The sequence below is a fragment of the Balaenoptera physalus genome (assembly GCF_965194825.1).
Source record: "Balaenoptera physalus genome assembly, chromosome: X".
Lineage (NCBI taxonomy): Eukaryota > Metazoa > Chordata > Mammalia > Artiodactyla > Balaenopteridae > Balaenoptera > Balaenoptera physalus.
Window position 1 is genome coordinate 21862228 of NC_138903.1, and position 14943 is coordinate 21877170.

At 41.4% G+C, this 14943-nt stretch overlaps 1 protein-coding gene and 1 long non-coding RNA gene across 9 annotated transcripts in view; both read right to left on the reverse strand.

Annotated features, from left to right (window-relative positions):
- LOC309653016 overlaps window positions 1–14943 on the reverse strand; it is a 633104-nt gene that overhangs the window by 351912 nt on the left and 266249 nt on the right. The window lies entirely within an intron of this gene.
- The window catches only part of PCYT1B (phosphate cytidylyltransferase 1B, choline), a 178489-nt gene that overhangs the window by 58452 nt on the left and 105094 nt on the right, over window positions 1–14943 (reverse strand). For all 8 annotated transcript variants that reach the window (XM_082447234.1, XM_082447239.1, XM_082447233.1 and 5 more), the window contains 2 exons: window positions 5196–5347; window positions 1855–1933 (listed from right to left, as the gene is read on the reverse strand). In XM_082447234.1, the coding sequence (XP_082303360.1) occupies window positions 1855–1933; window positions 5196–5347 (231 nt within the window). The remainder of the gene's footprint in view (window positions 1–1854; window positions 1934–5195; window positions 5348–14943) is intronic.

Here is a 14943-nt window from a genome sequence, read left to right on the forward strand (position 1 = left end):
CCTGGTGGCCCAGTGGTTAAGACTCTGCACTGCCAATGCAGTGGGCACGGGTTCGATCCCTGGTCGGGGAACTAAGATCTCACATGCCCCATGGTGCGGCCAAAAGATATTAAGAAAGAAAAACACACAAAAAAACAAAACCCCAGGAGTGGTCAGAGAGACCAATGGGAAATTAGAAGGTCCCAGAAGTGTCCCAGAAATGGAAGCAAAGACAAGAGCGTCTAAGCAAAGAACACGGTCCGCAGTGTCGTTATGCCCAGAGGGGGGACTGAGCTAAGGCCGCTAGATTGGGTGGTCCAAAGGGCATCTGAGAACTGAGCAAAGATGGGACAGAAGTCAGAGTGCAGGTGACTGAGGAATGACAGTTGCCACTAAGAGGAGGACCACGCAAGGATGTCAGTGAAGGTAGAGGCAGGAGGGCGGGCAGAAGGAAAGATTTGGGTTTATTTGTTTTTGTAGACTTCCACGTAAGCTGATAAGAAACTACTGGAGAGTGAGAACCTTGGATCACAATGGGAGGAAGAATAAAAGAAAACATGCTCAGGGAAGGGAGAAGGTAAGTTCAGATGATCGGTTAGCCTGGGACAGAAAACATACCCACCCCTCTTCCTCTGGATGCAGGAGAGGAAGCAAGGATGCAAGGACGCAAGGAGTTATGGGTAAATCAGGGCAGGAAGGGGAAAAAGAGGAGGTAAATGTTACCAAGGAGCACCGAGCATCCCGCTGAGGCTAGAAACCACTGATCTTCTATGATGCCCCAGGAGCGATTTCCCTGGAGTCAGAGCAGCGTAGGAGTAGGAAGAGTACTTGATGAAGGAATTAATTCCGGGGAGCCCGCAATGGAAGGAAACCTCCCTCTTTCCAGTCCCCCAATAATTCCCTGGGGCCAACCAGACTCTCTGACCTGAAGAGAAATGCCTAGTGACAAATGGGACAACTTCCAAAGCTCAGGCACCATGTCTGCCTTCCATGACATCAGTTAACTGTTTCAGGAGGAAACAGGTGGCCGAGGAATGACAGTTGCCACTAATTTTTACTTGACTACCACAAATATTTATCCATTCTTTCTTTTTTTTTTTTTTTTGGCCTCTGCATGTGGTACCTGAGGATATTATTATCATGTGACGGGATGACATATGGCAGGACTGGACTTGGGAGACGAGGAGTCCAGATCATTAATTAGCCAGTTATCTCTATTCTTCTGGAAGGAACTTTCTTGGGAACATAAAGTAATTTCATTGTTAATGAGGAAAATGATTGCCCTTTAAACAACAGGGTCCGGGGAGGGGGATAAACTAGGAGTTTGGGATTAGCAGATACACACTACTATATATAAAATAGATAAACAACAAGGTCCTACTGTATAGCACAGGGAACAATATTTAATATCTTGTAATAATCTATAATGGGAAAGAATATTAAAAAGAATATATATATGTGTGTATATGTGTGTGTGTGTGTGTGTATATATATATATATATATATATATATATAAAACTAAATCACTTTGCTGTACACCAGAAACTAACACAACACTGTAAATCAATTATACTCCAATAAAAAAAAAGTAAACAGGGTCCTGTGATTTTAGGTCCTGTGATGAACTCTAAAATCGAGCCTCAAACCGGAAGTCGAGTACTTTGGTGCTCAGGTTAATTTCTATATAAATACCTAACTGGTGTCTGTGCCACAGCTGAGCCTTAGCACATGTCAACAGAGGCTTGCAGAGGATACTTGGGAGACATGTGAAACTCCAGGGCCTTGTATGTGTATGCTGCAGGGCCAGGGCAGGCGTCTCTTATTAACCCTGATTACTATGCCACAGGGGACAGCTGAGCACAGGACGACCCTCACCTGCTTCCTTTATATGCTTGTAAACATCATCAGAGCCAGCAGAGGAGTACGGAATGTCATCGTGGGCCACAAAGTCAATCTGTTGGAGAGAGAGAAGAGTGACATCACCGCTGGGATGGGGCTGCATGTCTGCAATTTGAAAATACATATTTTTTTTAAAAACAAAGCAGTTGTAATTAAGCAGTTGAAATAAGCAGTTTATAAGGTAGACTTGAATCCTTGACTGAAAGGTATTTCCAACTGTCTCTGTTGCCACGAGCTGATGGGAACTAGATTGGTTTCCCTCTTTTGCTGGTCCCTCTTTCTTCTCTTACCTCTGACAGTAGGTGTTTTTGGCCTTCTGTTCTTCTGCCTCTAAAATCTCTCCTTCACACAATTCACTCATTCTTCAGATTTTAATCACCTCTGCTATGAGGAGCCAAAATCCTCATTTCCTGTCCCACTGATGGCAATAGGCCCATCCTCACATTTAAGTCATATTTTATTTTATTTATTTATTTTTTTGTCCGTGCCACGCGGTATGCAGGATCCTAGTTCCCCAACCAGGGATCGAACCCGTGCCCCCTGCAGTGCAATCACAGAGTCCTAACCACTGGACCACCAGGGAATTCCCCCACTTAAGTCATATTTTATATTGTAGAAATGAATTCACGTCTCTCTTCGCATTTGATTCATACATACCTTGTGAGGCAGGTAGGGAAAGTATTACTACTTCAGTTGGGTCATACGGCTGCTGAAATGATAAAACTTGTCAAATTTGCCCAAAGTCACCCTTTTCTCTTTTGCCACCCTTGCTGTCACTTTAAAAACCTGTCTGGAATTTTAATTCATCCTGAAAACTGGTGCCCCTTCCAAGGGCACCTCCATTTTCTAAGTTTACTTAGGCTCCAAACACCTTGGACTAAGCCTTTTTTTCCTACTTTCTTCACTCTCCATAGCACATAGGTCACAAGTTCCATTGGGGGGGTGTGTGTGTGTGTGTGTGTGTGTGTGTGTGTGTGTGTGTGTGTGTGTGTGTGTGTGTGTGTGTGTGTGTGTGTGTGTGTGTGTGTGTGTGTGTGTGTGTGTGTGTGTGTGTGTGTGTGTGTGTGTGTGTGTGTGTGTGTGTGTGTGTGTGTACATGAGTGCATACACGTGTGTGTGTGTGTGTGTGTGTGTGTGTGTGTGTGTGTGTGTGTGTGTGTGTGTGTGTGTGTGTGTGTGTGTGTGTGTGTGTGTGTGTGTGTGTGTGTGTGTGTACATGAGTGCATACACCCATCACTTCCTCTCCATTGCTTATGCCAAATCCAGGGCCCCATCACCTGGATTATTAATACCAACTTGTACCTGACCTTCCTCACTGCAGGCTCTTTCCTCTCCAAGCCATCCCTCTGTCACATGGTGGGGGGACCTCCTTAAACAGAATTTTCTTCTTGTCATCCTTGTGCCTGCTGATCTGCACTAGTTCCTTGTTTCCTCCTCCATCAAGTAAAAACTTCTTGCCTAACTTTCAAAGCCCTTTGACAAGGCTTCACTCCACCTTGAGAGGTAGAGTAACAGTTTAATTTTGCTGTGTATAGATTCCTGCCCCACCACTTGCTAGCTGTATAACTCATAATTTAGTGGTAAGGATTAAATCAGGATTTCTCAACCTTGGTACTAGTGACATTTTGAACTAGATAATTCTTTGTTGGAGGGACTTCCCTGGTGGTGCAGTGGTTAAGAATCCACCTGCCAATGCAGGGGACACGGGTTCAAGCCCTGGTCCGGGAAGATCCCACATGCCGCGGAGCAACTAGGCCCGTGAGCCACAACTACTGAGCCTGTGCTCTAGAGCCTGGGAGCCACAACTACTGAGTCCATGTGCCACAACTACTGAAGCCCACGTGCCTAGAGTCCATGCTCCACAACAAGAGAAGCCACCGCAATGAGAAGCCCACGCAGCGCAACGAACAGTAGCCCCCGCTCGCCACGAGAGAAAGCCCGCATGCAGCAAAAAAGACCCAACGCAGCCAATAAATAAATAAATAAGTACATAAATTTATATAAAAAAAATTCTTTGTTGGAGGGGGAGAGTCTGTCCTGTGCATTGTGGGATGCTTAGTAGCACCCCTGTCCTTTACCCAGCAGATGCCAGTAGCACCCCTTTAGTTATGACGGCCAAAAATGTTTCCAGGCCCTGTTAAATGTCCCTTGGGGGCAAACTTGCCCCCACTTGAGAATCACTGGATTAAATAATATAATTATGTAAAAGTGCTAAAAATAATAACTGGTACACAGCAAGTACTCAATAAATGTTATTATCATCAATTCGATTCTTCATACTCAAACTTAGTTGTTCCTCGTCTCCAGTGTATGACAACAACAACAACGTCTCAGGGTAGCCATGAGATTGAATGTGATTCATGTAAGAGCAAAGCACTTAGCACAGGGCTGGGTACATGGAAAGTACTCGATAAATGGCAGCCATCATCAGCATCCCCATAATGCTGCACACAAGTTGAAGATACAATAGATGCTTAGTAAAAATGTGTTAGTGATTGCTGGAAGTAAATCATATTGTAGTTTTTCCTTTTTCTTTTTATTCTTGCTGGGAAATTGTCTCCTCTGCTATTACCCATGCACATTTATCAGTGTTCTCTATTCTCTCCTGCATCGTGAATTTAAAAATAGAAAACTCTTAGAACAGCTTAATCTTATTTTTTTGTACTGCTTATAAAAGGAAAGAAGAGCTCCTAATGTGGGGCTGGTAGGGAGATACAAAGCACATAATTTGATGCAGATCAAAAGGATTTCTCGTGTTTTCAACTAATAAAAATCTTCTATCAGTAGGAGTCTCAGGGTCACAAAATCAGAGATACACAGTTCTTTCCTTAAAGGCTGACCCCTGTCCCTCTGGATAAGATGTGTGGTCATTTGTTCCATGAAAAATGATGCCTGTGGAACCATAAGCATCAATAATAATGATGGTGATAATGATGACGACATTTTTAGAGCTCTTGCTTTGAGCCAGCCAGTGTTCCAAGGGTTTTACTAGATGATCTCATTAGATCCTCAAAACAGCACCCATTTTCTGGTTTAGGTAAGTGAGTGCAATATCTTGCTCAAGGCCCCACAGTTAAGAAGTTAAGCCACACATGGACCTGAGTGGTCTAGCTCCAGAGATCACACTGAGGAAGTGGGATGCTGTTGGTCCCCAGGCGTGGGCACAGGACAGGTGCTGCATCAAGTGACATCACATGACAGTGCCTGAAGTTACCTCTTTCCGAAATTAGAAGAGTCTTTGGACTTATCTGGGTATAAGCTGTAGAAACAGACGACTCCCTAATTCTGCTACTTAGAGAACGTGGAAGAATAAGTACCTTGTGTTTTTCCAGAAACTCTGGCGTGAGTGTCCACGGAGCATCTCTGATGACTTCGTCCACATAGCGACAGTGTCTCAGCGCTTCGTATCTCTCTGCTTCGTTCATCACGGTGAAACCTTTGAATTTGTGGGTGAGGTCATCACTGCAAACTGAAACAGGCAGATGCATTAAATGCTGTTAGCTGGCCCAGGCCCTGCTCACAGCCATCCCAATACAGACATGGCTCCTTCAGCAAGACAAAGAACTCAGCCTTGCTAGGTGCGTGACATAATCAAACTCAGTTTTTTTTTTTTGTTTTTTTTACGGGAACGAAGGATCAGGAAGTGAAGCAAACTGAAATCCACTGGCAATTGAGAATTTCATTTTAGTGTTAATTACAACTGCATTCTCCACTGTGGCTTTTATTAAAATTATTCTCCATGCTACCTAATGTGACTTTCACATCTTTTTATTTCCCTATCCCACCCTTCAGTGAACATTACTATCCAGAAATAAAATGACCAAATGAACAGACAGAGAAGGCAGAGCAAGGAGAAGGACCAAGAGGCCTGAGTTATGGAACGTTTGAACAATCAGTTCCAATTCCTTTAACACATCATTGTACTTAGTAACCCAAGTGTGATTCACATGCACGCACGTGTGCACGTGTGCACACACACACACACGCACTTCTGTTCCCTGGATTGAGGTCCAGTCACTACACATTGGGCCACACGATCAAGAGGAGAAGGTCACGAAATAGAAGATCTGATCTAGCAGAGTTCATCCTTCCCACATGCCATCTTTTCTAGGTCTCGAGTTCCTGAATCCTCAAATGGGGTTGGAACTATCCTCCACTATCAGCCTTAGAAAGGATTTTTTGAGGATTTATATAGAAGTGCTTCGAAATAAAGTGAGCAATAAATATTATTCATTATCATATCCAGAATATATTTTTGTTGGCAAAAGCAGCTTTTCTACATGTCAGGAAGAGACGTCATTGTGGCTACAGTCCCTGTTTACCAATATCCCCGTCAGGGTCTTACTGCAATCAGTCAGACTACCCTGACCACTCGTGAAGATGAGGTTTTTTTTCCTTTAAGGTATTATGTACATACAATAACCTTACAAATGTTAAGTGTACAAGATATGTTTCAAAAACAAAAATACAGGGCTTCCCTGGTGGCACAGTGGTTAAGAATCTGCCTGCCAATGCAGGGGACACGGGTTCGAGCCCTGGTCCGGGAAGATCCCACATGCTGCGGAGCAACTAAGCCTGTGCGCCACAACTACTGAGCCTGCACTCTAGAGCCCGCAAGCCACAACTACTGAGCCCACACGCTGCAACTACTGAAACCCACGCACCCTAGAGCCCATGCTCCGCAACAAGAGAAGCCACGACAATGAGAAGTCTGCGCACCGCAACGAAGAGTAGCTCCTGCTCGCCGCAACTAGAGAAAGCCCGCACGCAGCAACGAAGACCCAACGCAGCCAAAAATAAATAAATAAAATAAATAAATTTATTAAAAAATAAAAACAAAAACAGTCATTTTGATGGAACCAAATCATGACCCACATCCAGAAACAAACCTGGCCACAGAGTAAGTACAACCAACGGTTACACCCAGCATCCTCAGAAACCCTCCTACTGCAGCCCTCACACCCTCTGCATCCAAACCATCAGCAAAACTGCTGGCTCCTTCACAGCGCACCGGAAGCCACGTTCTTCTCACCACCTTCACTGCTCCCTTCCCAGCCCATTCACCATCTCTACCCTGGATTACTACAGTGGCCCCCTAACTAGTCACTGGATTCCAGCCTCCCCCCAACCCCCAGCAGCCTGTTCTCATTGGCCAGAATGATCCCATTAAAACCTGTCAGATTACATCATCCCCAGGATCCGAACCCTTCCCATCTCCCTCAGAGTAAAAGCCAAACTCCTCCAGAAGCCTACAGGCCCCTACAAGATCCACATCTCCCTCAGCCCATTCCTTGCCTCTGACTGCATCTCCTGTTGCGTCCCAGCCCCTGGCCTCCTTGCTGTTTCCTGAAACCACCAGGAATACTCCTACTGAGATCAGGGCTTTGCACTTCCTGTTCCCCAAAGCTGGACCAGTTGTGCTCCAAATATCCATAGCACTCACCCCCTCTCCTCCCTCAAGGCTTCCCCAACCACCCTATTCTAAATTGGGATCCACCCCCACCACTGGCAGGCCCCACCCCGCCTCACTTCTTGCTATGGCACTCACCATCATATAATTGTCTTATTCGTTTATTGTTGGTGTTTCTCTATTAAAATATAGCTCCCTGAAGACGGGGACTTTTGTCTGTTTTATTTTCTGATGGCCCATAGTAGGCTCTTAACAACTACTCGTTGAATGAATTAACAATGCTTGATACACACAGATGCTCAATAAAGGTTTACTAGGATTTAAGATAATAGGTATATATTTATCTGCAGGTACATTTCAACATACATGCAAATAAGAGACTACTGTGTCTCTCGATACACGTGTATGTCTATATATCTCCTATACATACTTCCTGTGATGATGTATAAAAATATGTAGAATACAATACAACACAGAAAACATTGTAGTGTCTTACATTACCAAAACACCATCAACCACATGGCAGGCTCAAAAACCTTGGTAAGTATTAGAATCACCTTAGGAGCTTGTTAAAGATGCCCAGGCTCCACTCAAGGTTTTGATTCAGTGGGTGCTATGGTCTAAATGTGTCCCCACAAAATTCATATGTTGAAATCTTAACTCCCAAAGATGATGACATTAGGAGGTGGGCCTTTGGGAGATACTTAGGTCATAAGGGTGGAACCCTCATAAATGGGATTAGTGCCTTATAAAGGAGGCCCCAGAGAGCTCCCTAGCCCCTCTCACCATGTAAGAAAACAGTGAGAAGATGCCAGCTATGAATCAGTAAGCTGGCCCTCACCAGAAGACCATGTTAGCACTTTGATCTTAGACTTCTCAGCCTCCAGAATGATGAGAAATAGACTTCTGTTGCTTTGAGCTACCCAGTCTCTGGTATCTTGTTCTAGCAGCCCAAACGGACTAAGACAGTAGGTCTGGAGTGGGGTCCAGGCAGTTCTATTTTTGACAAGCTTCAGGGATGATTCTGAGGCATACAACATTTGAAAGCCCCTAAAGCATATTATGAACATCTTGAGTAAAGAGCCCAGCCTGTGTTTGAATCACCCATCACGCCCAGCTTGGTGGGTGGGTGGTGGTTAGTAGGGCCATAATGACTATGTTATGTATTGATTCACTGAATGCATTGGTTTTTGATTCCATAAATAAGAATTATTTACGGGCCAACCTATACAATTTAAAAATTGACCTACGGCTTTTGAAATGTTCTTAAAAGACTTTACATTTTTAAAAGACTAAAGGATTTTATTAAAATAGTACCTCAAGAATTGTATTAAGCAAAAATGGATTTGAGATCCATCAATTTTCTATTTTAAACAACAGAAAACTAGGCCGAACCATATCCTCTCTCCCTTTTGAACCTGCACCTGAGCAATTTGGTGTAACTTCGAGATGACAGAGATAATGGCCTCTTGACAGAGCACAAAGAAAACAACCAACCTGTTTATGCCGACATGGAATCCTATCTTCATATCCCAGGAGTGACCTCAAGAAGCAGCTGAACGTGCTGACCAGTTATTGTCTAAACAGTAATTGCGCCCAAAGCAGCACTGTTGTTCCCCAGTCTTGGCAAATGCACCCTGACAGCCAGATGGAGAACTCTGAGCAATGGTGTTCCGTGGATGAATTCACTGAGCTGTCTGGGAGCTCCCGCTGCAGCTAACCTATACTGGCAGCTCACTGTGCTCAAAATGAATTATTACTAATACCCCGCGGGAGAGAAAATATAACACAGGGGATGAATTTGGAGCCCAGCAGACGTGGTTCGAATCCCAGCTCTGCTACTTATTACCAGGAAAGTTACTCAAACTCTTTAAGCCTCAGTTGTCTGTCTTTAGCACATGGCGAAGTTTGGAGAATTAAATCTGCTCATCTGTGTGAGCAGAGAGTCATGCTCAGAAACGTTTGCCACTTATTAATAGTACTCGTGACCTAAGACCATTTGTGGAGATATTTATTCATTTCTGTTTTGGGCTCTGTCTTTTCCCTGTCCCCACTTCATGTGCATGCCCGGCTTCTCGGTACATACTCCCCCGCAGAAGCTGTGAAGTTCAAGCTGCTGGTAGACAACCTGTCTTTCCGGCTGCTGTTTTCCCAACTTGGGGGAATTCCATAAGGAAGAAGACAGACAGAAGATTCCTCCACAGGAGGAAGAGGTCAAAGGTCAGGGGAGTCCCACCAGCAGGGCCTCAGGAGGGGTGAGGACACTGGGGTTCACCTGGGCACAGACCACCGGGGCCTCATCTTCCACAGAAACAGTGGATTTGCTCCTTCCTAGCAATTCTGTGGGCTCAGTTGATGAGAGCAGTGCAAAAACAGTGCTGGGCTGGAGACTGCAAGCCCCTCTCCTGTTTCTGTAAACATTTTAGAATCTTGTTTGACTCTGGGGAGGTGAAGAGACCCCAACAAGGACTGAGACTGAATCTCCCACCAGTCAGGCAAAATGGAGTCTTAGAGGAATATTTAATTTCAATTAAGACACAATAGAGCATAAGCCCACATTTACAGAGTAATATTTATGTCTACTATAGTGGGAGTAGTATTTCTATGGTTGTTATCTTTTTATTCCCCTCCTGTGAGGTAGAAGTGAGTATGTGGTGACTCATACCCTTAAAAAAATTTTCCAGGAAAAAAATCTCTGATCTATTCAATAAATTTTAATTTCTTGTCTTGTTTTTAAATGACATGAGCTTCTAAATTAAAATGGAGAAAGAAAGGGCATTACAACTGGATAGTTTCAATTCACTAAAATAATGCCCACTGGAGAAGTTTGCATAAAAAAATTTCAAATTATTACTGACTACATGCTTAAAAATTAAAAATGCAGGTATTATAATCATAGTGCAAAAATCATGGCAGTTTGTGGTAGCCGTTACTACCTAAGGTTGGGAAGTAGACTGTAGTACCTCCAGTTATCACAGTTTCTGGTCTTTGAATCCATTATTTCTGCCAAATACTAAGTATTTCAACTGTACCTGTCTGTGCACTTGCCCCGGCCAGAGTGGTTTCATGAGCAAAGCCCTTGCTCCACCCAAGGAAATTCCTACAACAAATCTACCTGCAGATGTAAGGGGGCCCACAATTAATATAGCAGGTTCTTTCAACTCACTGTAACCATTTTATTTGCTAACTATATACATAATATTAAGAGCTAGCCTTTCAACCAACAACACAGAATACCTATTTTAAAGGACTCCCTAACTTTCCTCCCTACAGAATTTTCTGCCATTAAGCTGTCTTGCCAAACTCAAGAAAGATAGTCTAAGGTACTCTTCAAACTACGGTACACATACCCTTGGGGATATGTAAGGGTTTTTCAAGAGGTATCCAAGCACTGGTAGTTTTAAAGGAATTGATTTCCAGATCCTCAGCTTCCAAGGTACCCTTTCCTAAAATTAATGGGTCGGAGAAAGCCTCTGTGTCCAAAACCAACCTTACTCTACTTCACAAAAGAAAGGCATCATCCAAACCTTACTACCTGCATTGCTAGGGGCAGGGAATTAAATCCTGAGGTCAAACCAAATGGAAACCTCGTTTAATGACTATTCAAAGCACTATGAACCTATAAAAGCTTCCTGTCTTTCTCTTTCTTGCATACGTTTCTGTTATAGGTGAAGTTGAAAGTTAGAAACTAAATATGGTAGAGTGAGGAATAATGCAATTTTTACCAAAGAACTTTGCCTCTACCTTCTCCCAACTATTATCAAAGGATGCAAGGATCTTGAGGGATAAGGTCCACGAATTCAAAGCAAAAGGAGCATTGGAAAGAAATACTGAATGATAAAAATTGCTTTTTCATGTAGTTAAGGGTAAGCATTTTTCCAGCTCTTCTCAATGCTTATATTGAATCCTAAAATTGCCTTTTCCCTTGTAGTTAAGGCATAAGCATTTTTTCCGCTACTCACTTCAAAATCACTTCAATAAATCAAAGCTGTATAGGCTGGTACTGCTGCTTCTTAGAAGTACAACTGGAATATTTTCCTGGAATTGTCAAATGTTTCAAAGTACATTGGAATAAACACATGGATAAAATATTTACAAGCTTTTTTCTCAGACTTCATATATATTATTTAAAAAGGAAGTTAAATATCTATTGTATCAACTCACATCATATTTATTCCATTTACAGATAATCTTTCTCCCATTTCATCTTCTAAATGTTTGTTATTTCCTACCTCCTCATAACAGAGAATAAAAGATCTATGCCAAATTACTTTTTGGTAGTATATGCCCTTTTCTATCCTCAAGTACATAGGAAAAGTATCTAATAAAGGGTTAGATATAACCTAACTTAAACTAACCCTTTATTAGATACCCAGGGTATCCAACAAAGATATTTCTGATTTTTACATTGGATTTCATTTAATTATTCGCCAAAGCCAAACACCAGAGTTTGACACACACACATACCAATATTTAGAGAAGGAATAACATGTCTTTTTAAAAATCATACTCCTTTTCTTATAAATAGCATACAATTTTATGTATAAATTATATTGTATTACTATAAATTAAGGATATTGATTTATTTTTGTAACTTTTTATCTTCTTTGTAACTTGTTATATTAGATCTAAACCATTTTAATCTTGACTGATTCTTTTTTATACAATGGATTCTATAATTTATTTCTCAATGGTTTTTATAAAGCTTCTTGAAATAATTAATACATTTTAACTGAAAAGACTTTGTCTTAGTTTCTAGGGTTTTAGTAGGTTTGACAATAAGGACTGGTTTTGCCAATTAAGTTAGATGGTATTTTCTGCAAATTTGCTAAATTTGCTAAAACTGCAGCCCCAAGGTGTGTGTATGTGTGTGTCTGTGTGTGTGTGTGTGTGTTTTAAGTTTTTAAGCAAATGATAAATGCATTTTATCAAAAATTATTGGATTGGCAATGGCGTAATGAAATTACCAATATTTCTATTTCCTCAACCCTTTCTGAGTAGATCTGGTTGAATAGGTTGCTTTCAAGTAACAGTGTAAGGGCTATAATTAAGAGTCATTTGATAAGTCTTGGTAAAGACTTTGTGTTATACTTCCTAGAAAGGGAAAAAGCAAATTATTCTAATAGCTTGGAAGCAAATCTTTTTCCAGGTCACATCATTTCTAATCCACTGCCTAACAACAAATTTGAAAGAGGATCTTAACAAATTATCACTTGATAGACCATTAAAATTATTTTGATGACAATAATAAATTATTTTTGTGATATTTGGCAAATAACTTATAAGCTCAAAGATTGAGTGGTATCACTGTAACAAACTTCTTCCATTTCCATCTAAATATTTCTGTGAACAAAATATTTTAGCACTTACATCTGTAACAAAGAAAAAGAGGAATAAAATCAATGTTAAACCCTGTCTCATTCTAGCAGTAATATATTCATCCACAAAAATATCCATCTACAATTTCTTCTCAATCATTCAAAAGAAGCCAGAGGTTTAAAAAAAAACAAAACAAAAACAGGAATTCCCTGGCTTTCCACTGGTTAGGTGTCCACGCTACCACTGCCGGGGGCACGAGTTTGATCCCTGGCTGGGGAACTAAGATCCCACGTGCCACGTGGCCAAAAAAACCCAAAAAAACAAAACTACACCTCACCTATAGAGGAGCGAGGATAAAAATTACATTGGATACCCCCACAGAAACAAGGCAAACAAGAAGTGAGTGAAGGGGGGAAAAGCAACATATAACATACAAGGGAACTGCCATAAGGTTATCAGCTGATTTCTCAGCAGAAACTCTGCAGGCCAGAAGGGAGCAGCACAATATACTTAAAGTGATGAAAGGGAAGAACTTACAACCAAGAATACTCTACCCAGCAAGGCTCTCATTCAGATTCGATGGAGAAATCAAAAGCTTTACAGACAAGCAAAACCTAAGAGAATTCAACATCAGCAGACCAGCTTTGCAACAAATGCTAAAGGAATTTCTCTAACAAGAAAAGGCCACAACTAGAAACAAGAAAATTACAAATGGAAAAGCTCACTGGTAAAGGCAAACATACAGTAAAGGTAGGAAATCATTTATGAACAAATATAATATCAAAACCAGCAATTGTGAGAAGAGGAGAGCACAAATGCAGGATATTGGAAATGCATTTGACATTAAAAGACCAGCAACTTAAAATGATCTTGTTGGGCTTCCCTGGTGGCGCAGTGGTTAAGAATCTGCCTGCCAATGCAGGGGGACACGTGTTCAAGCCCTGGTCCGGGAAGATCCCACATGCCATGGAGCAACTAAGCCCGTGATCCACAACTACTGAGCCTGTACTCTAGAGCCCGCGTGTCACGGCTACTGAAGCCTGCACACCTAGAACCCATGCTCTGCAACAAGAGAAGCCACCACAATGAGAAGCCCGTGCACCGCAACGAAGAGTAGACCCTGCTCACCACAACTAGAGAAAGCCCGCGCGCAGCAGCAAAGACCTAATGCAGCCAAAAATAAATAAATAAATAAATAAATAAATTTAAAAACAACAACAATCTTGTTTATGTATAGACTGCTATATCAAAACCTCATGGTAACTGCAAACCGAAAATCTACAATTGATACACACACAAAGAAGAAAAAGGAATCCAAACACAACACTGAAGTTAGTCATTAAATCACAAGAGGAGGGAACAAAACAGGAAGGGAAGAAAAAAGACCTCCAAAAACAAATCCAAAACAGTTAACAAAATGGTAATAAGAACATACATAACAATAATTATCTTAAACATAAACAGATTAAATGCTCTAACCAAAAGACATAGATGGCTAAATGGATACAAAAAACAAGACCTGTATATATGCTGTATACAAGAGACCCACTTCAGGTCTAGGGACACATACAGACTGAAAATGAGAGGATGGAAAAAGGTATTCCATGCAAATGGAAATCAGAAGAAAGCTGGAGTAGCAATACTCATCTCAGACAAAATAGACTTTAAAGACTGTTACAAGAGACAAAGACACTACATAATCATCAAGGGATCAATCCAAGAAGAAGATTTAACAATGGTAAATATATATGCACCCAACATAGGAGCACCTCAATATATAAGGCAAATACTAACAGCCATAAAAGAAGAAATCGACAGTAACACAATAATAGTGGGGGACTTTAACACCCCACTTTTATTAATGGACAGATCATCCAGGGAGAAAATCAATAAGGAAACACAGGCCTTAAATGACACATCAGACCAGATAGACTTAATTGCTATTTATAGAGCATTCTATCCAAAAGCAACAGAATACACGTTCTTCTCAAGTGCACATGGCACATTCTCCAGGATTGATCACATGTTGGGCCACAAGGCGAACCTTGGCAAAATTAAGAATATTGAAATCATATCAAGCATCTTTTCTGACCACAATGCTATGAGATTAGAAATCAACTACAAGGGAAAAAAACTGTAAAAAATACAAACACATGGAGGTTAAACAATACACTACTAAATAACCAAGAGATCACTGAAGAAATCAAAGAGGAAATCAAAAAATACCTAGAAACAAATGACAATGAAAACACGATGGCCCAAAACCTATGGGATGCAGCAAAAGCTGTTCTAAGAGAGAAGTTTATAGCAATACTATCTTATCTCAGAAAACAAGA